Source organism: Nymphalis io, chromosome 10 (genome assembly GCF_905147045.1).
Source record: "Nymphalis io chromosome 10, ilAglIoxx1.1, whole genome shotgun sequence".
In the NCBI taxonomy this organism is placed as follows: Eukaryota; Metazoa; Arthropoda; class Insecta; order Lepidoptera; family Nymphalidae; genus Nymphalis; species Nymphalis io.
The window spans coordinates 7276253-7299889 of record NC_065897.1 but is presented as its reverse complement, the minus strand read 5'-3'; the positions used below and the strand labels follow the sequence as shown (position 1 = coordinate 7299889).

At 33.3% G+C, this 23637-nt stretch overlaps 1 protein-coding gene across 1 annotated transcript in view; it reads left to right on the top strand.

Annotated features, from left to right (window-relative positions):
- Positions 1 to 9779: 9779 nt before the first annotated feature.
- The window catches only part of LOC126771387 (protein dissatisfaction), a 33727-nt gene continuing 19869 nt past the window's right edge, over positions 9780 to 23637 (top strand). The window contains exons 1-3 of the mRNA XM_050491250.1: positions 9780 to 9789; positions 14949 to 15029; positions 15538 to 15699. Coding sequence (XP_050347207.1) covers positions 9780 to 9789; positions 14949 to 15029; positions 15538 to 15699 — 253 coding nt within the window. The remainder of the gene's footprint in view (positions 9790 to 14948; positions 15030 to 15537; positions 15700 to 23637) is intronic.

Below are 23637 nucleotides of genomic sequence, written 5' to 3'. Positions count from 1 at the left end.
TGTAATAATGTCGACTGTATTATTCTTAACATGTGAAATGAGCAATAATTTTATGTGTTTCTTAGATTAAACCATTTTCAGATACATTTTAGATTCAGATATCGTCGATTAAAAATATACAAATGTCTAATGTGCTATAATAAATATTAACTAGTTTAAATTACTTGGCACTTCTATCACTTTCGTATGTCTGCTTTAAAGAATGACGCTCTAAGAGACACCGCGAGACGAATTAATTCAGCCAAACGCGGCAAGTGCGCGATTTTTCCCGTAATACTCATTTGTCACCAGTGCAGGTGTGTAGCATCACACCGGTAAAGTAAAAGCGTTTGAACATTAATATATAAAAATAGGACTAGGTATTTTTAGAAATATAGCATTGCTTTCAAACAGGTAACATTTGATAAATTATGAAGTAAATACACTAATAATGAACTATTTGAGCGTTTGTGTAAAAGCTGGCTAGCTGTACAGAATATTGTACCAGAATAACTACTGAGCTTAAATCTAACTCAAAGACCATTGTATAAATCATTGACCTATCACTTATGCTTAATATAAAAAAATCCGTTCTGTTTCTGTTATTTTAAGATTTAGACTTTTCATGTTTCCTTTAATTTGTTTCAAATTATTTCCTTATTTTTTTTTACTATAGGCTCGGTAGTATTCTTCATTTAAAATCACTATATTTAAATACAAAATTAGTCTCTATAGTAATTAGTAGTAGTTTTTTTATTTTGTTATCGCAATTTTTTTGTGATGTAACTACAAATTAACAGTTTTCGGATATTCCCGTTTCTGACATCTTAAATCCTACTGTTTGACGTAGGAATTTCTGACATCTTAAATTCTACTGTTTGACACATTTAGTGTGTAAGTAGTGAATTATATTTTTTGCTATATAAATGGTACTGAAATGGCTGCCGTGGAGTACCGGCTTAGAATAGTACTCCCATCTCCTCCCGTGGGTGTCGTAAGAGGCGACTGAGGGACGGGGAAAAGGGGGGATGGGTAGCAGCGTCCCCCCCCATAAACATCTTACCCCCCCTACTGCGCTCGCCAACACGCCTGCCCAGCGCGGCGAGTATGGGCAAACCCTCCTTAATGGCAGATGCGCCCAAAAAAAGGCCCCCAATTACCGGCAAGCCCGCTAGGCCTGACGTAGGTAGCGGTCGCGGTATCGGCAGGGCAGGGGGTGCTAAGAATCATCGGTTCACGGCACGCTACCATATAAAACGACTTCACATGGCAACGTACAATGGACGCTCGATGAAGCTGGACCATCACCTCGCCGAAGTAGAGTTAAGTTATATAAACTGGTATATTCTGGGGTTATCTGAAGTCCGAAGACAGGGGGAGGACACGATAACTCTAGAGTCCGGTAACTTACTCTACTTCCGCGAAGGTAATAACCTCTCCCAGGGTGGTGTCGGTTTTCTAGTCAAAAAGGATCTCATTAGCAGCATTGTGGAAATCAGTAGTGTGTCGAACCGGGTAGCGTACCTTGTACTAAAACTTTCCGACAGGTACTCCCTGAAGGTCGTACAGGTATATGCGCCAACTTCGACATACTCTGATGATGTGGTCGAAGCGATGTACGAGGACATCGCAAAGGCCCTCAACGACACCTCGAAGGCCCACTACAATGTTGTTATGGGAGACTTTAATGCTAAAGTGGGAGTACAAGATAGCGGTGAATCGAAAGTCGGACCTTACGGCTTGGGCTGCAGAAATCACAGGGGGCAAATGCTGGTAAACTTTCTCGGAGCGCAGGGGCTCTTTTTGATGAATTCTTTCTTTCAAAAGATGCCTCAGAGGAGGTTGACCTGGCGAAGCCCCGATAACGTGACAAGGAACGAGATAGACTTTATCATTTCAAATAAAAGGCACATATTTAGAGATGTTTCAGTGATCAACAGGCTTAATGCCGGAAGTGATCACCACTTTGTCGAGGCACTCTAAATATCGACTTCAAAGCCGAAAGATCGAGAATGATGAGGTCTACTCTCCGACCTACCATGCTCCAAGCTGCTCAAGGCACCGAAAAGTTCCAAATGGAACTTCAAAATCAATTCACCGCGTTGGAAACCGTAAGCAGCATTGATGAGAAAACCAACACGCTACTCAAAATACTGAAAAACACATCCGGCAAGTGTTTTCCGCCACAGAGAAGAGACAACGCACCAAAACTCTCTGCTGAGACACTCGAGCTCATGAGAAAACTACGAGAACTACCATCGTTTTTGTCAGATAAGGCCTTAAATCGAACAATAAAAACGCTGACGCGACGCGATCTCCGACGCTCCAATACCCGTGCCATCAAGGCTGCGATTGAGCAAAATCGGGGATCGAAAGTGTTCGCTCACAAGTTTGGGAGGCCGCGTCTGACAAAACTTAAAACTGAAAATGGTGGGGTCGTTACCTCTAGGCCTGAGATTGTCGGAGAAATAGAGAGGTTTTATGGGCAGTTGTTCTCTTCAAGATCGGATAAACCCGTGGGAATCAGTATTGATGACCAGCGTGCCCCTCTTACGCACCATTACTCCGAGGAGCTCCCGGTCGTTGACCAAGGCGATATTAGGGCGACTCTAGAACAGCTTAAAAACAACAAAGCTCCAGGAGATGACGGAATCACAACAGAGTTGCTTAAGGCAGACGGGACTCCGGTCCTGAAAGAGCTAGCAAGCCTCTTTAATTCCGTCATCCAACATGGCAAGACCCCGGAAACGTGGAGCGGGAGTGAGGTGGTACTGTTTTTTCAAGAAAGGTGATAAAACCCTCTTGAAAAACTACAGACCAATCTCCCTCCTGAGTCACGTGTATAAGCTGTTCTCAAGAGTCGTCACGAACCGTCTCGCCAGACGATTTGACGAGTTCCAGCCCCCAGAGCAAGCCGGCTTTCGATCAGGCTACAGCACCGTGGACCACATCCATACTGTTCGGCAGATTGTGCAGAAGACCGAAGAGTACAATCAGCCGTTGTGTATGGCATTTGTCGACTACGAGAAAGCCTTCGACTCCATCGAAACCTGGGCAGTGCTCGACTCATTGCAGAGATGTCATATCGATTGGAGATATGTCGAGGTACTGAGATGTCTGTACAACGCCGCTACAATGGCTGTCCACATCCAGGACTGTAAGACGAAGGCGATCCAACTGCGCAGAGGGGTGAGACAGGGGAATGTAATATCCCCGAAACTGTTCACCAACGCGTTGGAAGACGTTTTCAAGACGCTGGATTGGACTGGGTATGGAGTCAATGTAAACGGCGAGTACATCTCACACCTTCGATTTGCCGACGATATCGTCATCATAGCAGAGTCGCTGGAACAACTCACCGAAATGCTGCGTAGCCTAGGCGAGTCTTCCCGGTGTGTCGGTCTCGGTATAAACTTGGACAAGACCAAGGTCATGTGTTCAATAGGCATGTCGTGCCGGGATTGATATACGTCGAGGGGAAACCTCTCGAAGTTGTTAGTGAATATACCTACCTAGGACAGTTAATACAAGTTGGTAGGAACAACTTCGAGAAGGAAGCCGATCGAAGAATTCGCTTGGGATGGGCAGCATTTGGCAACCTTCGTCAAGTCCTCAAGTCGTCTATACCGCAATGTTTGAAGACGAAAGTCTTCAACCAATGCGTCTTACCTGCCATGATATACGATGCCGAAACGTGGACACTAACTGCGGGACTAATGGTAAGTGGTGGCCCAATTGCTCGTTTGTCTTCCTAGATAATTTTCTTTCAAAATAGCAACAATTAAAAAAAACATATTTCGGTTTATTTTTCGTAATCCAGGTAACATTATTATTATTAAGGATATCGTGTGTTATATAACCATCCGCGTTGGAGCTTAGCTTTGTTTGTAAGGGTACATTATGTTTATCACTAAAACAACAGTTAATGTTAGGGTACACCTGCTGAGAGTTGGCACACAAAGCGTAAGTAGATTGCTAATGATAATTTTAGTAAATTTATTATAAATATTTATAATTTCTAAATTTATTACTATATATTAAGCAAGTTATTTCAATTGGTATGATATTATAGACTGGCCATTTGTTCCGAACTTTCTCGGGGTAAATTTGGGCATTAACCGATACTTTTAAATAGTAAGATACAAACAAAAATTTGTATTACCTTTTTTCTTGATATAAAAAAACACCAGTTGAATACCTAAAATGAAACATTATTTACCTTTTATTTAATATATACCTTACATATACACGTATATGTAAGGTATAAACCGACTTAAAACATTTGACATTAAGGTATACCACTTTTTTATTTCAGGATGTGTTCCCCTTTATAATTACATATTTCTATTCATCTTACCACACGTACATTTTTCTCAAGCGTTTATTCAAATGATCAGTTATTTAATGTAATCAATGAAAGTACTTTTTGCAAATTGCAATGTAAAAGGAGTTTTAAGGAGTAAATTGAATGAACACGAGATTAATTATGAACACAATTTAAGCTCATGGAAATTCTGTGGTGCTTAAGTTTGAATTCGCAATCGTCAGTAAAAATTAAGGCGTTCTAAATACTGGATAATCTCGGCTTGTTATTGTTGTTAACTTCAAATTATAAGAATAACACAATAATCTCAGCAATTATATAAAAATAGTTGCGTTTTGTGAAATATGACGTGACGTCACCGGTTACACCATTCAAAAAGATAGCAATTGCATAAAATAGACTGTACAATAAATTATACAAATCATATGAGGTACTTATTAAACACTCATCATAAGTTGTTCTATTCAGTCGACAAATAAAGCTTAAACGGACTCTGGCCAACGAGGGCTCGGTCACGCGCACATTATTTGAAAAGTTTAAGTACTTATAACACCCGTGCTCCATGCGATAGACCCCGTGCCTCATCCGTGGGGTGTGGACCCCATGTTTGATGTCCTGCGTATGTTATTTTATCAAAAATGAACAATTGAAATGAAAATCTCAAAACTGATTTCAATTTTAAAATAAGTGTTATTTCTGATAACATACCATTGTATTAAAGCGTGTTTCGTAAAACAATTCGTGAGAACTTCTCATAAAACATCCTATCAATGTGAGGGTAATAAAAAAACTTACCTAAATATATATTTAAAAATACATAGGTATAGCCGGAGATTTTCAAGAAACAATTATTTTGCTTTGTCTCTGTTGTAGAATAACTGAGTGGTAGGTACCCAGAATACATTAAAACACCACCACCAGGCATCTTTGAAATTAAATTAAATAAAAATTATAATAAAACAAAAAATAAAGAGTGTGGTTGCTTGCAAATATATGTTTCAATTCTACGATTAATGCTGTTCAGAGTTTGCAGCCACCTCGGTTTATTCATTTTTACCTCGTATTTACTATGCCTAAAAATAATAAAGACGAGCCGGTTGGCGTGGTTGGTAGATACTTGCCTTTCACGCCGAAGGTTGTGGGTTCGATTCCCACCCAGGACAGACATTTGTGTGCATGAACATGTCTTTTTGTCCTGAGTCTGGGTGTAATTATCTATATTAGTATGTATTTACAAAAGAAAAGTAGTATATGTAGTATATCAGTTGTCTGGTTTCCATAGCACAAGCTTTGTACAAGTTTAATTTGGGATCAGATAGCCGTGTGTGAAAAATGTCCCAGGATATTATTATTATTATTATTATTATTAAAGTTCTAACATGAATCAGACTATAATATTTTAAACAAGTTCAAGGCTTATTGTTTTTGATAAGCAGGCCTTGTTGCTGATCGAGGCGGGAGGTATCACCTTCCTGCCACGAGTGTGGTGTGAAACTGGACACGACGCACCACCCCCTTGCGACAGCAAGGTTTTCTTTTGCGAAAGTGCTATTTCGAAGAAGCAGGCCGCGGAGCGGCGGCGTGAGGAGAGTGCTTCCTATGATCCGATCCGCTGAAGAAGACCGGGGATAAGGCATCGGCGCTATGCGCAACTTCTCCCCTCGTAAGCGTCGCCAGGGCTAGTAGCGTTACGGTAACATGCGCAAGCGATCCCTGGCTGAATGAGGATGATGGTGATATTAATTAGATCGAATTAAGTAATAATTTAAAAATAGTGAAGTATATTTTTTATTATTGATTATGATAATCCACGTAATAATGTAAATAAATTGAGCTGATTATTATTTTTAAAGATTTAACACTTATGTGGTCACGTGTAGTGGTCACGTGTATTATTTACTTTCAAGTGATTACATTAGGATGAAAAACCGAACTCCTACAATAACATGGTACGTATTTATCGTTGCGGATTATTTGAAATAATAACAGGAAAATACTATCATTCAGAAAGATATTCTAAATCACGTTAGTAAAGTTATTAAGAATTTGAGATACTACTTTATTTTTCGTTATAAAACGAAATGTTACGAAGTTATAACCTACATTATATTTATTGTTTTATAACGAAAAATAAATAAATACTTATAAGCATCTAAGTAGGCATACTTATTAGATTTTCATAGATCTTACAAATTTTCTTTAAATATATATGCCGTAACAGCCTGTGAATGTCCCACTGCTGGACTAAAGGCCTCCTCTCCTCTTTTTGAGGAGAAAGTTTGGAGCTTATTCCACCACGCTGCTCCAATGCGGGTTGGTGGAATACACATGTGGCAGAATTTCAGTGAAATAAGACAAATGCAGGTTTCCTCACGGTGTTTTCCTTCACTGTATAGCACGAGATGAATTATAATCACAAATTAAGCACATGAAAATTCAGTGGTGCTTGTAATAGTTAAAGTTATAAGTCATAGTACATGTTATCTTAACTATAAAGCTATTTCTGTTAGTAATTAAACGTTATTAATCTTAAATACCCACCAACCTATTCAAAAATGGCGATGTAGAAATATATTTAAAAAATAGAGCTTGGCCCGTGGCTTCGCCCGCGCCAATATCGAAAATACAGTTAAACGGGATAAAAATGCCAAAATATGTTAATTATGACAAGTTTTAGCTGTGATAAAGTGTAAAAAAAATAACTAATATTCGAAACACATACAATCTTTCTTTCCGTATTTATGATATTAATGCGATTATTATTATTCTAGTAATCAAAGATAAATGGATATACTGAATTATTGCAATGTCTCCTTATTATACTATATTAGGTGTAGTAATTCCATTTGCTAGAACAAATATATATATGACATGACTTACACGTGAAAATGCTACATATTATTGCCCTTGGGTAAAACAACAAGTAATAGAAAAAAATACAGGAAATTTTATTTAGCCCTTAAACCAAGGAATAGGTAACCTTAAAAGTAAAAAGTAATAATAAAAATTCAAAACTAAAATATTACTTAAGAAGTTATGACTAGTAAAACAAAATTACAACCTAGTTAATAATTGTAACCAAAAGCCACAAAGTATCTAATATTATCAATGTAAATAAATAATGAAATTAATGAAAAAAATCAAAACTCAGTTTCAGTTCAGACGAAACGACAACCGAATAAAGACAACGCAAATTTGAACACAACGCGAAAACTAATATACCGTTTCAAAGATTAGCCAGGTCAAGTATGGCAGAAGATCACACCACTCCGAAAAAACTGGACACAGTTATTCAGAAACTGACGTATTTAGCACACTCCTATGGGCTAATGGCCGCAACATATATTGTAACAACAAAAATACATACGTTTTAATAACTTTTGATAACCGATTTTGATGAAATAAATACTAAACGGAACCTTCAAATTTTTCTTATAATAATTAAGTTATTTCAATTTGGAGTGTTCACCCATTTCAAAAATTAGCCCGGACAAACAGACATACAGACGGACAAAAATTAAAAAATGATTGTTTTAATATCGATATTTCGCAAATAGCCTCATTAACTTTCAAAGCAGCAGTTATTTTGAAATTACAAACAGATATTATTTATTTGTATAGGAATAAAACATACGAAACTCTGAGAACAATAAAAGATAACAAAAATATTTTATAGTGTGTATTTATATTTCGCTGTTATATTCGAGTTGTAATTGGTCTTATTATTAAGGGTTATCTTGACACAATTTTTTTCATTAATAATGAGAAAGATTTCATTAATAATGAGAATAATAATGAGAAATGGCAAATCACAATCCTACAAAATTATATACCTACAACAATTTCACCGTAATCAATAATCAGAAAATCCTAACCATACAATTATACATTACGTTTAACATTATATTATACATAACATTAATATACGTATTTATGTACAATTTACTTATTTTACACTTTATAATAAAACTACAATTTTTATTATGATAAAATCAATTGGTAACATCAACATTTCATTACGTAGAGTTTACGTCATCTATTTGTACTAATAGCATTTTAGTTATATATAGCTGTTCATCTGCCAATATTACTATTTAAATACATCAATCAAAAAAAAATTCTGCTTTCAGATTCTCTTCGTTGCCATTAGAATTTTTATTAAAATAGATCCAGGTTGTCGCGTGACAATTGCATAGATTAAAAAAAAATACCACTTCTATGGACAATAAATTTGAACGAACCGTCAAAGAAATTGATTATATAAAATATTGTTTTAAATTTAAAAATCAGCGTAATTTAACAAACAACTAACATACAGAACTAACATACAAAAAGCTTACTAATGCAAAGGCTCACAATATAAGCCGTATAAATCGATGAGATATCCGTAGCTAAATGTAAACAAACCCACTTATCCGTCGGATGGACGTGTGTTACTCGGATGAATTTTGTAAAAGATCTTGTGGCTGCGACCGTAGATAGTGTAATAAGCCGTAAGTCTATGTCGCACGTGGTATTTTCGCTTCGTAGCTCGATTCCAATTCAAAAGCCGTATGCGCCGCCCCCTATATAAAAGGCGGTCGCCTATTGGCCGTTGACACCGCCCAGCCAATTAAAGCTCGCTTCTCACCCCAGATCTTACTTGACGTTTTAATGTTTACAGTCCTGACAGATATCTAAAGAAAAATATGTTTAGTCTAACAGAAAATTATTTTAATTAAATTTTAACAGTGCAAACTTAAAATACATCAATCTATATATTTAAACATTTCTTCGAAAAAGTACGTATGAAATACAAAACGCCTTTTTATATGGAAAAAAATATATTGTTTATTAGAATAATTTTATAATTTAGGCAACATGATTTATTGCCAGATTAACGATTGGTTATGTATATATGTAAAAACATAATATAAACAATTTTTTTATTGTTATTTTAGCAGTTTTTTTACAATAAAAATTTACTGTTATATTTAAATATAACTCAGATTCGCTACCACTGATACTGTGACAATGTAGCCTGTGGACCGAGACACAAGATGCGATCGCAGTGCTCTCGCTTACACCTCACTCGTACTTGATTTCCCATCCCGCTCGAGGGTGGGACTCGATGTAATCAGGGGATGATGTGACTCGCGATCTCCGCAGCGGCTTCAAAGATCACAATTATCAGACCAGTCTGTCGAAAGCCGCGACCGAGTGGCGAAGTCATAATAGAGAAGTCACTTAAACTTTTATAATATGACCTGTACTTTTATATATTAAATTAGATTGATTTTATATAATTTGCATCGGAAGTGATTAAGGCGAAATTGATTTTCGGTACAGTTATCAAATTATACTCCGACTCGGCTCGTTAAAACCGTGTGCAATGGTTAAATGGTGGTGAAAATATTAATTATAATCAGGTGAAATAACCGTCGAGCTGTCGGCCTTTTGGGAAAAACAACGGGTGCCGGCCACGGCTTTCCGGAGAATGGGAACAGGTTAGTGAAATTATTTGAACGTTATAAATTGCATTTTTTTTTAAATAGTCTAGCATAAGCAATTAAAGCAAAGAAACTTTTTATAGTCCAATTTTTTTTGATTTATTTTGTTTTTATACCATCATAGCCAATTATAACTCCGTAAGAAAACAATAAGTAAGAATTAAAAAAATAGAGTACGAAATGTCAAACGTCAAAACAATTTCTGAAATACATTGAAACTATTTTTTAATAAAATTAACATTTGTTACTTGTATATGTGTCATATTAGTATATTTTAATTATAAATAATCTTTCCATCTTTTAGAGTTTATGGTAGAAATTCTCGCAAGAGATGAGACATGATCTCGTTGTTCAGTGTTTATTATATGCTATTTTATATAACTACATTAAAGCAATAAAAGGAGAGACATGTAATGAAAAAAAAGTTGATACAATAATTAATTATTATTATAATTATTTGCAGTAAGATGTAAATACGTCGATTTTTAAATTAACTAATAAATGGTATTGATTCTAAATCAAAACATAAGTAGAAAATACTAGTATTTAAAATGTTTTTAAACATATTGTAGGTATATTAATTTTATAAATAGGTACTTCAAATATTCCGCTAAATATAGACTATGTACCTACCTACTGGTCATTACATTGTCTTTATTCTTATTATTATAGGTTCTAAAACTATTATTGTGTTCAACTAAAAAAATGAAAAGTTACAAAACTTCGTTAATCATATTTGTGGATTATATTTAGGTGCAAAATATTAGAATTCCCTAAAATTATTACGATTTTAATGCGGGTATGACATTCGTTTAACAGTTTTTACATTGGTTATGTCTAAATATGACAATGTCGGTTTTTAACAATAAAAAATAAAACTTGTTTCTCAAGGACCTAAAATGATAATTATGTAACGATATCAATTTTGTTGTTGCTTTTTATTTCTCATTTTTATCTATAAAAGATCCATAATAAACAAATTCCCAAATTAGTTATTTTTTCATATAAAGCTATTCGATTTTTAATAAGCTTATTCAGATGTAGCATTAAAAAAATATTACCACAGGTTTTATCTACACGGTAGAAATATGAGTATTATATATATACTGAATTTTTGCATTTTTATTTTAAATTATGACAGAGTTAATTTCAAATTTAAACTCGCGGCTTAGTATAAAAAACACTATTTTAAGATATTTTGATAGGTAAAGAATCAATCATTACTGACTTATATGGACGGCGTATCGTAGCAACGAATTTATTTTAGCTACTTGTGATATGTGTGTTATAATTAAGTAACTACAGAATACGTAGTTGGAATTAAGACAAAGTGTAAGATCATTGAAACGCAACAAATCCTAGCCTTTGTGAATGTAACTTAGGGACGAACCCAAAACTTCGTCAGATCATGCTCCCTTGCCGAGCTCTTACAACTTTACACAGCGTGGTCCAATTTAACAAGTTCTAATGAATCTATTTTTACTTTATTTTAGTTTTTTTACTTAACATGCTATATAAATTAAGTCCTTATTTACATATTGCATATTTTATTTATCATAAAATAAAAAATCGACAATGTATTTAATTGGATATTTTTTCTTTATAACTAACATATTAATTGCAATACAAGTAAAAAAAAAATTCTTTTAATATACTGATATTATATTAAGTACACATAACCAAGACTTTTCAAGATTTACATTTTTTATTGCAAAGGCATCAAGCATATTGTATTATAATCAAAAACGGTTATATATTAGAGGAAAGGTGATCAGGTTTCATCATAATTATGTACATTCATTACATAAGATAACGAGATATACTTATGTACAGAATTTTAAAACATTCATCTATTATGAATATTTGTTTTCTTTTGAATACAATAATAGTCTACATGTTTTCTTAGTTGTCCCAAGTCAATCCAATTCGAATAATTAAAATTTTAAATTACCTCAATCATGAAAATAATAGAAATAAAAAGTTTCAAGTTAGAAAAAAATAAAATCATTAGTTTATCTGTACACCTATATAGTGTTTGAAGCAATTACTGCTTAAGTTTCAGGGAGTCATTCGTCGTAGTCCCAAATCTCAAACTTTATTGAATCAACGCGTCTGTGTATGTTTGTAAAGTGCGAGCCTAAATAATTTAAATGAGGATTTTAGTAAATACTACGAGTAAGTCACTCAGTTACAATGTTTAGTGTTACAATTTTAATTTAAACAAGTATTATGAATTACATTTTATGCCTTACGAAGCAAATTTTTTACTCTTTCACGGTATTTTAGGAAAAAACCTTATTTTAACCTTAATTTGTTAGTTGAAATAGAATCATGATATTTTATAATTTTCTAATTTTCTTTGTCTATTATTATTATTATTACTATTTCCTTACATTATACTGTCAAATATACAAATGTCAAATATACGTTACAAAATTGTTAACGTTTAAAGATTAGCGTTGGTATATTAGCGGCGAATTAGAGAGTGTGGCGTTTCACACGACTATGGTATTTTGTCGCGTATTATGTAGAGTTCGATGCACAGGGCCTCACGCATCGGTGCATTAACACATACAACCCCTCTTATTATCCATATACATATATACATTTTGCTTATAATTATAAAGGTGTGTGTATATCAATGTTGATTTAAGTATAACGTAATGATAAAGAACAATATCGTTTTTTAAATATTTTTCAAATTCTTTGAATAAAAAATATCTTTCAAATATTAAAGGGGATAATTACAACACTTTGCGGCTTTTCTTTGAGGCCCGAAAGACGATCGCTAAAGTCGTCTAAGTCCATTTCAGTAAAAAGAAATGATCTCTCCTTCAAAAGGATTTGCGGCATTAAGACGGGAATTGTTGTTACACCGATATTGATACTTTTATACTTTAAGAGAATATATTAAAGCTGTGAAAAATTAATTATACTTAGAAAATACTTAAAAAGAAATAATATTAATACTGTCGATTGTTCATATATTGATTATTTAAAAATATAATTTTATTTTTTACTTACGCAAAGTAACTTAAATTTATAAAAACTAATTCTACTTATAAAATGAAGATGTTAATTAATATAGTATATAAATTTATTTTATACGTAGTCAATCTTAAGAATCTTACGAATGTATTAGGTCGAAAGTGCTATTTATTAATCAATTACGTACTGAACATATAAATAGATTAAAATGAAACTTAACTAAACGTTCGTAAATTTACTATAAATTTGTTATGGTGATGATGATCAATAAAATATCATTTCAATATACGTAGGTCAATTTTGATTCAAATTATTTATTTTGTAAAACGTTAACTGGACGGTGTGATTGTATCTATAATACGCAACGCTAAGCGAAGAGGAAAAGGGGCAGCTGAATAAGATGGTGTCTGTAAACGCAACAAAAACACGTTATTAGCGAGATTCGTGTAATCTGACTAATCTGTTTTATGCTGGGGAGAGTGCACTGTTATTGAATAACGTAATAAAATAAATATAACTTAGCCTTAACCTGCAATGGTCACGTTATTTTGTAATTATTGTAGGTAGGTTATATATAAAATGATCTTAAAATAATTACAATAATTAAATAATTCTTATAGTGTAATAATTAATAACCTAATTAAAAAAGCACTTAAGTTCAAATTTAAAATGATAAATGTTCGTGAAGATTAAATATCATTAATTTTAGAAGCTGGAATTTTACGTTTAAATAGACAAGAATTATATATAATGATATACAATATATATATTGTATTTTATATACAGAATTATTTACAATGACTTGAAACTTAATTCAGAAATATTATTAATACTTAGAAAATATAATTGCTTATTAAATTATTTAAAACTTACCTACCTATTCCATCAATTAGATAGAAACTTCGCTGACTTAAATTGTTAGATTATTATGATTTGACGATTTTGAAGATTAACGAAGTATTATCACATAATAGAGCCTTTTTACTAAAACGACAAATTTTTGCCCACAAAATTTGACCTCTCGGTTGGGTGAACCTTGTATTATTTCATTTCTATATTCACCCACACATATTATTATATTAGATCTAAAATTATCTTATTTTATCTAAATAAATTTTAGAGTATGAACAGATAGAGTCGATTCGGTTCTAGTACTATTATTATGAACTGTAAACTAAAATATATATATCGGACTAGCGCTTGTTCCCATTACCGGCGGCTTGGCTCGAGCCATAATTCGGAATTGCTATACACGTATACCAATTTCCATAGCTCATTCTTCAAAAATGAAGGATTTTCATCCAAACGTTATCTTTAACCTATAAAGGTTATAGCTTAGGGAAAATTAAAAAAAAACTTTTTTAGTGCTAGCCAAAAATGTGTAAATGTGTAAATGTGTTTGGGCTGTGCGTTGGTATATCAGTCAGTTATTCTTTTATATGCTTAGATTAAAAACTAAATTTAAATTTGCCTTTTTATTATACATAATTTTTTTTCGCTGGAAATACGCATTTACACGTTTCTCCCACATAAGGTATGCTATATGTGGGACTCGCCGGTGTTGAAGGCGCCGGAATACCCACTAAAAAACCAGCGGTACCCACTCCATCTTTTCGAGGGGACTTCACGGGATCGCTTGCGCATCCTATCGTGACGCCTCGACGGAACTATTTGCCTCTAAGCCTTAAACCAGCCTACAACATTTATAAATTCTGCTAGTTATTTAGAATTTTATGACTATACAATATACCATTAGTTTTAAAGATCATCGTCCTAGTTTTATGATGCAAAGGCTATCACTAAATACTTTCTGACCTAAACTGTAAAACATTACTTTTTAATTTTTTATGTTATTTCGTTACCCTAGACTAATTCCGTACTTTAATTGTAATAAATATTATATATCTACACCTACGTATATATAAATATATCTAAATTGTATTATATAAATATTTTTTTCTAAATCTCTTTGCGTCGTGTTACAGCTGTAGATAACGCGCCGTCGAATTTAACGCGGAGTAAGATTAAAACTCACCTAGAGTGAGGGGTTATTATAAGATAGGAAATCGAAAGTGGTTAACATTTGCTTCCCGGTTTTATATTTAGGTATTAATTGTTTGATTCTAAATTTAAAATGACTTATATCAGTTTCATAATTATCATTTTAGGGGACAGACTGCTGGACATCCCCTGCAATGTATGCGGTGATAGAAGTTCTGGAAAACATTATGGCATTTACAGCTGCGACGGTAAGATTAAATACATTTTATTATTTTGTTAAATAATAATTAATCTTGATAACAATTAACCTCTGTTCTGAATTTCGATTCTAGTTGCCAATATTAAAGATTAGCCGATCGCAAAGAAGATGTTGTTGCACAAGTACCTTGTGTGTATGTATGTTCAAACACAGTTGCACTCTCTCCTCACAACCAGATGGGACGGGATGTTTTTTTTTTTATTGAATAGGAAGGCGGACGAGCATATGGGCTACCTGATGGTAAGTGGTCACTAACGCACATAGACATTGGCATTGTAAGAAATGTTAACCATCGCTTACATCGCAAATGCCACCATTGGGAACTTAGATGTTATGTCCCTTGTGCTTGTAATTATCTCCTATATATTCCTACACAACCGGACAGACGAATTTCTGTATAGGAAGTTAATAATCCTAGTAGTTTCACACGTTCGATACATAATGTCATCTAGTATTTGTAAAGTTTTCTTACATAGTTTTTCTTTTTAACAAACCAGGTTGTTCGGGCTTCTTTAAGAGGTCGATCCATCGAAATCGTGTGTACACGTGCAAGGCGGGTGGAGAGATGAAAGGCCGCTGTCCAGTAGACAAGACACACAGGAATCAGTGTCGAGCCTGCAGACTCGCCAAGTGTTTTCAAGCCAACATGAATAAAGATGGTGAGCTTGAAACTATTATCTCCATAAATTACGTAGAAATTAGAAAATAAAATAAATAGAATTATTTAACGTACGAAAATAAATGCTCTCTTACATGATAGCATTATATGTTTAAAAAAAAATTAAAGACTTTTTTTCCTTTACATACGAATTAAATATTATAGTCAATGTCGCATCACTTTCTGATCTCTCACGATCTACGGTGCGGGCTGGTAATTATATTATGTAATAATTTTGAAACTGATACCTATTCAAATCTTATTAGTGGAATGAAAAACGTTTTAATATGACCGATAGAAACTCATGACTTATAACAATGAAGGAATTTTCAAATGATTTTTCAACTTATAAATACAATTTTCATACCGAATGATAGTTACTCAACTATCATATAAGCTCGATGTTCACACAAGAAATACCTATCTACTCAATCGGTATGTTACAATAGCAGATTCTATTATGAAACTGGAGGACTATAATAGTGCGGTCTGCATTTATGTCCATCACATTCACAGCAGGTTGTTTTGTCCAGAGCTCACTCAGTGAAATATTGAGTGAAATAAAACTAGTCAGCGTTGCCGCGTACAGTGCCGTTCAATTTCCACCACACCCGATCCTATCTGTCATTACGTCATCTCGATGTGCCCAATATTGTGTTGCGCTGTCAGCCTCTGTCGCTTTTATTTATTGCCAAACGATAATATTATGCTTTAATAAATATTGAGTAAATAAAACAAAACTGGAAAAGATTAATAATACTTTTTCCATTTCTTATTGTCTATCGGCACATACGCATCAAATAATATATTTATTACTTCTTTTATTTATTATGCTGTTGATAAACACTTAGATATAAAAATATTAAACAACGAAATTATGTCCATAACAATGTAGCCGAGTTCAACATATAATATAGTTAAATTAAAAAAAACTTCTGGGTTTGCGTCGGACTATCTTGGATATTGATATTTTTAGATCGTATGACTCCGTATACGGCCTAAAACGATTGTGAAGCCAGTTTCGACGTTAAAGTATTAACTCTATCATATAGTTAAATTAATAATAGTTGATAGTGGTGGCGAAAAACACGTCGCAATGTTAGGGCGAATAACCGGATTGTCATATCCTCTGATATTAATTATAGCGAGATATAGCTAAGGCCTAAGAAAGATCATGGCCGCTTGGAAGAATCATTTCTTCACAGGAATTGAATTTATTGGAGAGTATTATGAAGTTAGTCATTAAATCCATATATACATATACAGTTTATTTGGTTATTGACTGGTGATACAAACTTTATACCTATACCAAAAATACCAGTGAAATGTTTGTTTAAATTGAACTTGAATATTTTTTAGTTTATTATATTTATTTAAAATCACTTTATTTTAAATTATTTATGCACATGACCCAGAATAAATCTATGTAACAAAGCAAAATTTTGTGAATTAATGAATATTCATAGCCCTATATCATCCTATGTCGGTCGCAAGTCGGGCGCCATTTCTTGTTACAAAGCTTTTGAGTAGGTATTCTATGTTGATTATGACGTTTATAATACAGGGCTGTCGATATATTTAACCATCTGTCAAGTTATAAAACACTAATAGTATTTTCAGGTAATGATAGTTTATCCCATTCCCACGTAAAGTTTATTTTATTTAAAAAAATATATACCTTTTTAAATTACGCCATAAACGACTTTTTTTCGAATTTCATTACCTCGCATCGGCAGCGAAATTAATTTTTAATTTAACAAGATAATTCAACTTTATTTTTCTTACGTTCTCGTATGAATATTTATAATATGCTCGTGAAGTGTGAATCAGTAAGCTAGTAAATAATACATAGTATTCTCATCGCTAATGGAACGAATTGAACGTAGCCCTGTCAGTAGAGGAGTAGCGAGCTGCGGTCTCGCCGCAGGTGCTCTGCCGCTAAATTATTCACGAGCATCACTTTGTGCCACCGCGACCCGGATTACCTTTATATGTTTACTCGCTCGCGTAATTATACGCCCTCACGAAACTTACTCGCCGCAGACAGCGTCGACGTTTCCTGTTCTAACGCGTAGACAAAGCACTCGACGTATATCGCAATTTATAAAAGTTAATTCAATAAATATAGAAGGTTGCGTTATTAATAAACTAGTTCTGCGTTTAAGACTTCAAATCAGAAACAAAGAAAGAGTTATTGAACTTTAAAATACAAAAAGAATCTGTGTTACAGTTTAAACCACGATAAAAAAATGCTTTATAGTCCTAATTTATTGGATATTTTTTTTAACTTGGATACATATTGTAAGTTAAAATAGGTCAGTTTTGACAGTGTAGTTGTTACTTGATATTGAAGTTTGTACAGTTTTTAAACATACGGCTTAACACCTCTTGTGAAAATGATATTTCCATCTTATTTTATGTAAATAAAATAATAATTTAATTTATGTAAATATTTTTAACGGAGTGAAATAATAAAATAATATCTTTTTTCGCCAATCACTTACCTATTCTTAGTTGTTTTCAAATCAAAACCATAAATGAAATAAAAAGCTTTATAATATGAATAACATTTGAAAAATTGATGCATAATAATATAAATCATTTTAAACCTTTACTATTACTTTACGTTATTTTAACATTTAGTACAATCCGATGATAATTCACATGATATAACTCATATGTCGAGTTAACAAAGTTTATAGTCAAACGAATAGCCAATCAGCTAACTTCAATATCACGGAGCAAACACGAAGCAAATCGGTTCTAGTCAAACGTTGACTCTGACCCGTAGGTTAATCTATCTCTATAACATAGCCAATGCTGCCAATGTTCATCATCTAAAATAACATTTATAGATTTATCAATATTAATTGAAAATTCTAAGTTTTAAAAATAGCATCAGTAATTTTAATAGGTATGTCTATCAAAGTATGAAATTGGTTATAATAACTTTTAACTGGTTTAAAAAATACGTTAAAAACGGCCTTAACTTAACCAATTAGACTTACAGTATACTTGTATAACCAAATCGATGATTATTATTTATATTCTAAAGAAAAATATCTTCCTATATTTTAACCAATCAAATAAACGTAATCCGTAATATAACTTTGTCGCATTAATTTTAAATCGATTTTGTTTCGTAGAAACTTTTACGAGTCGCAGTTTCATAATTAGAAACCCACCCACGAAAAAGTTAAAGGTTAGATACCAAAAAGCTCTTACTTTCAGTTCTTAAAAGTTAACCATTTGCCTTTTAAAAGAACTTTAGACGCCGTCATTTGTTAAATTTTAATATTGTGATTTCGATTTGCGCTTTTTCCCCTAAAATTACCAAAGCCTTTAATGATTCTACAAGATTTATTCAAGTTTCTTTTTCTTTTTGGATATACGGTGCTGTACTCTCAATATGAGCAAAAGAAGAAATTAACAAGCTAAAAATAATATTTTTATGTATATGTTGTATAGCTCACTTCTAAATGATATAATCTAACCGTATTTTACAAAAACATTTTTATAAAACAAACTTTCGTTATTAGAAAATGATATATAATTAGAGAGAAAATATGGGAAAATTTATTTATAAAAAATAAAAAAGGTTTTATATTTACCATTCAAAAATAACAAGTAGGTATATATTATATGAGTATGTTAAATTGTCATATTAGGAAATAAATTAAATGTAAACCGATCAGTATCTCAGTAGTTATTTTTTCCCCTAATCAAATTATATGAAAGTCATATAAAATTAAATTTATATAACATGTCAACGACTAACAGCAATTACCACAAAATCTGGTAATAAGAGCAATGTCGTAAAGACGCGTAACCGTCGGCGACTGAGCTCTCAGCCAGCAGCCAAGGGGCAAACTTTTCAATTACCGCCATGTCGTGTTACCCCGCAGCGGGTTAAATTAATTCTCTCCACTTCACAAAAAGATTCACCTTACCCCACACCACCCCTGTGAATCGACAGAGTCCGTCCTGGCGTTTTTAGAATTTTCCCTGATATTTCCCAGCGCTCACCCGTAACATACTGACGTTTCACAATATTTATTTTTAATTTACTGGTTTGCGCACAAGATTCGGAATCTACAATGAGCTTACCTTTTAGAAGTTCTTTTGCGAAAAAGAGTATAACAATTTAATGAATTGGGACTCAAGCTTTCCCCTATCACTGTCTTTGTTTTTGTACGGTCTTTCGTTAGTAATCTCGTCGACATTTGATTCCTGTTTCTAATTATAATTTAAAAACTTCATTAGTTATGCATACATAATACATGTTGTGTTAATAAAGCAAGCTAAAGAATTAGTACTACCCGTACAAGTTTACTTATTAATCATCTTTTTATCTTTTGATACAAATTTAAGTGCGCTTATTACGTATTTTGCTTTAGAACAAACTCTGCCAGCTAGTGTTAGACGCGTAATCTTTTTTCGGTACCTGACCACCTGGCATGAGTTCGGGCATTGCTCATAGACATTGGAGCTGTAAGAAATATTAGTTCTCCCTCACATCGTCACGGTTGTTATGTTCTATGTGAATGTAGTTACCCTGTCTCTCTCGACCTTCAAACCGGGGTTAAAGTTATAACAATACTAAATATTGCTGCTTGGCGGTAGAATATGAAGTGAGTGAATATAAGTGAGTGGTACCCAGAGAGCTTTGCCCTAGTATTGACCGTCAGACTTCTTTGTGTTTTCTTTATTTATACAACAATATAATAATATAAATACTTGCCATACGCTCATATTTATTTAGAGTTGGCGTAGTGATTACAGAGCATGAAAATTGTATGCATAGGTATGTAAAAATATGTACTAATATATTTAAGATTTGGTATTAAAATAACAAAATATCGTCTAACTCGTTATCCTAACATAATAAATTTATAAATTAACCTAAAGTTGCCGCTTTTATAGCATACTTTTTATCAACATTAGTCCTTTTTGACCCTTAAATTTATTGGCCATTCTCACATAAAACCATTGCGTGCTACGCCCATAAGAAGCGTAACGAATTGTACTATCGTTCCAAAAGTGTTCAGGAGCTAGAATTTTAACACGTGTTCGACACCTCTTGCACTCCTGACCACGGCGATCCCCGAGGGGAGCAAATGAGGGTGAACTCAATTTAACTATCATTGTAAAATTAGAAATGCTTGTGGAATCGATATTATGCGGCATTAAATTTATTATTGTTATATTGTTTGATTGACAAAGGTAAATTAAAATAAATGTTTTACATTTTTAACTTTATCTTGCTGTCACTTTTTCCTTATTTTTTATATCTTATAACAAAATAAGTTTTACAAATAGTACTTTAAATACAAAATATAACTTTAATTAAAATTATTTATTTTTCTATACAGAATTTTATTCACTGCAAATTTTCAATCAATATTTTTGTGATTCATTTTGAAACAAAATTCACTCTGCATCATTATTTCATTCATATATGTAATTTTAAGTGTAAGATAGCGTTTCCATAACAAAAATATTATTATAAGAAAGCGATCCTCGTGGTCTTTGGTTCCGTCGATCCGATTATGCGATATATGTATTTCACCGCTTTACCTGTCCCCTCTGCCATCTGAAATATTATGACCAATATTTTGACAATAAGGAATTTAACCCTCGCACGCCCCGTGAGTGAATCTCTCCCATCAAATTTAATTTTCATGTCGTGCGTGAACAAATTATTGCACGATCATAGTTTAACGAAAATAGAATATTATAATGGAATAAACTGCTACATCTGGCTCTGATGATGCTATTTTTTGTGATACTTTAAGCTATAGTTAATTAATTTCTGCTTTACATTGGGGAGTTAATTGCATTACGGATGAGTGGATTTGTTGAGGTTTAGTCGTAATTGGTTTTTGGTATTAATAATAATTAGCTGTAATATTCAATCAAATCGCATAGCTTTAAATGTTTTGGTATTGTTCATAAGCTTTTATTTTAGAAAAATTTGTATTTTAAATGGTAAAAAATATTGACAAACTTTTTAGGCTCAATTGCTCAATCACTAGGCGTCTAGTGACATTAAAGTAGCGGGTTCGATTCCAACCCGCATTTTAGAGTATGGACGACTTACTCCTAGCGAACGCTTTACGCCAAAGGGTAAATTGAATATTAGTAATTCCACGAAATCTGGCATTGCTTGTATTCTTAAAACAATAAAATTTATATATATAAGCCGATTAAATTTATAGGAAGTGAATAAATACCCAATATCAAAAAAGGTATCTTTAGTTCGGAAACAAAGCAACGCGTTGCACTCCGAAGTTATGAAACACTTCGATGCTCAAAACTGCTGCCGGCTTGTCGGTTACCGCGTCAACTTTTAAAGATTTGAATGGAATTTTCCTGTTTTTCTTTAACCTCACACCTACATTATTGTTTTAAAGCAACTATAATACAAAATAATCATTACAAATTTTGACGCATTCATTTATAATTTCTTATAAGATCTGACATATTCCAGCTTTTTAAGTTGACATGGATGAAACCTTTTCTCATTTTACTTTAATGTTACTTTAAATAACTTAACTAAGCACTCAACATAACGTGTAGCTGAGACTTATCAAGAAAAATATATAGTCTAGACTTTTCTGTTTTGATAAGTTCATAATGTAATATCATTTTGTGGAACTAGTGTGTGTCGTTTCGCGGAAACCACTAAGAAACTATTTATAATATTAATGTGAGTGTGATTAGATGTTGTCCGAAAGACTCACTGAGTGTATAAAAACCTGGATATTTCTCATATTTATGTCGCTGCACTCAAAAATATTCCCTAGAATGGTGTTCTAAGCTATAGAATTTACGGAAATGTGTTCTTTATAAATGCTTACGGTAAGGGATAATTTCGTACGCAGGTGTTACAAGCCGTGGGATATAACCCACCTGACGCGCCCCCTCTACCTCTTCGCTGCCCTCCGCCCTATCTGGCTCGTTAATGATGATGTGCTCAGCCAGCAGACTATTTCACTTCTGAATACATCTTTCTCACTTTTAATCTTACCTCCCTTTCGCACACAGGTGATTTTCTCGTGTCATCCCCTTCTACCTAGGTTCGCCTGGTCGCATCCACCTAGTCAATTCGGCAAACGCGTATCTACTTTGTGTCGGAAATGTAATGGAACAAATGCGGCTGGAATTAACGTTGAAACGAATGTCGGGACATGAGGTCGTTCTCTCAGCGAATATTTTCCACGCGATGATTTCGATGCACATCTATAGAGCTTTTATGTCTTCCTCTTATTTTTGTTTATGATCATTACTAAAATATAATTCAATAAATTAAGCTTAGTCTTTAAAACAGTTTTTACCAATATAGCGTTACACATCGGTTCGTTGTCTTAAGCGAGAAGAACGGATATAAAAATCTTACTGATAAATTCAATCTTAGAATATTTTATGTAGGTTATATTGGTGTGTAAATTATTAACTCACATACATACATCGACTTTGAAAATAAAACTTCTATTACATACTACTTCTTCTATTACAAAAAGCCGAGTTGGCCCTGTGGTAAGAACGCGTGAATCTTAACCGATGATCGTGGGTTCAAACCCGGGCAAGCACCACTGAATTTTCATGTGCTTAATTTGTGATTATAATTCATCTCGTGCTTTACGGTGAAGGAAAACATCGTGAGGAAACCTGCATGTGTCTAATTTCACTGAAATTCTGCCACATGTGAATTCTACCAACCCGCATTGGAGCAGCGTGGTGGAAAAAGCTCCAAACCTTCTCCTCAAAAAGAGGAGAGGAGGCCTTTAGCCCAGCAGTGGGACATTCACAGGCTGTTACGGTATTACATACTATAACTTGGTCCTGCGTACAACATACATATCTATATAGTCTTTTTTTATAAGTGTGAATATTGTATCATATATTATATTACACAGATATTATACAATCGAATTAA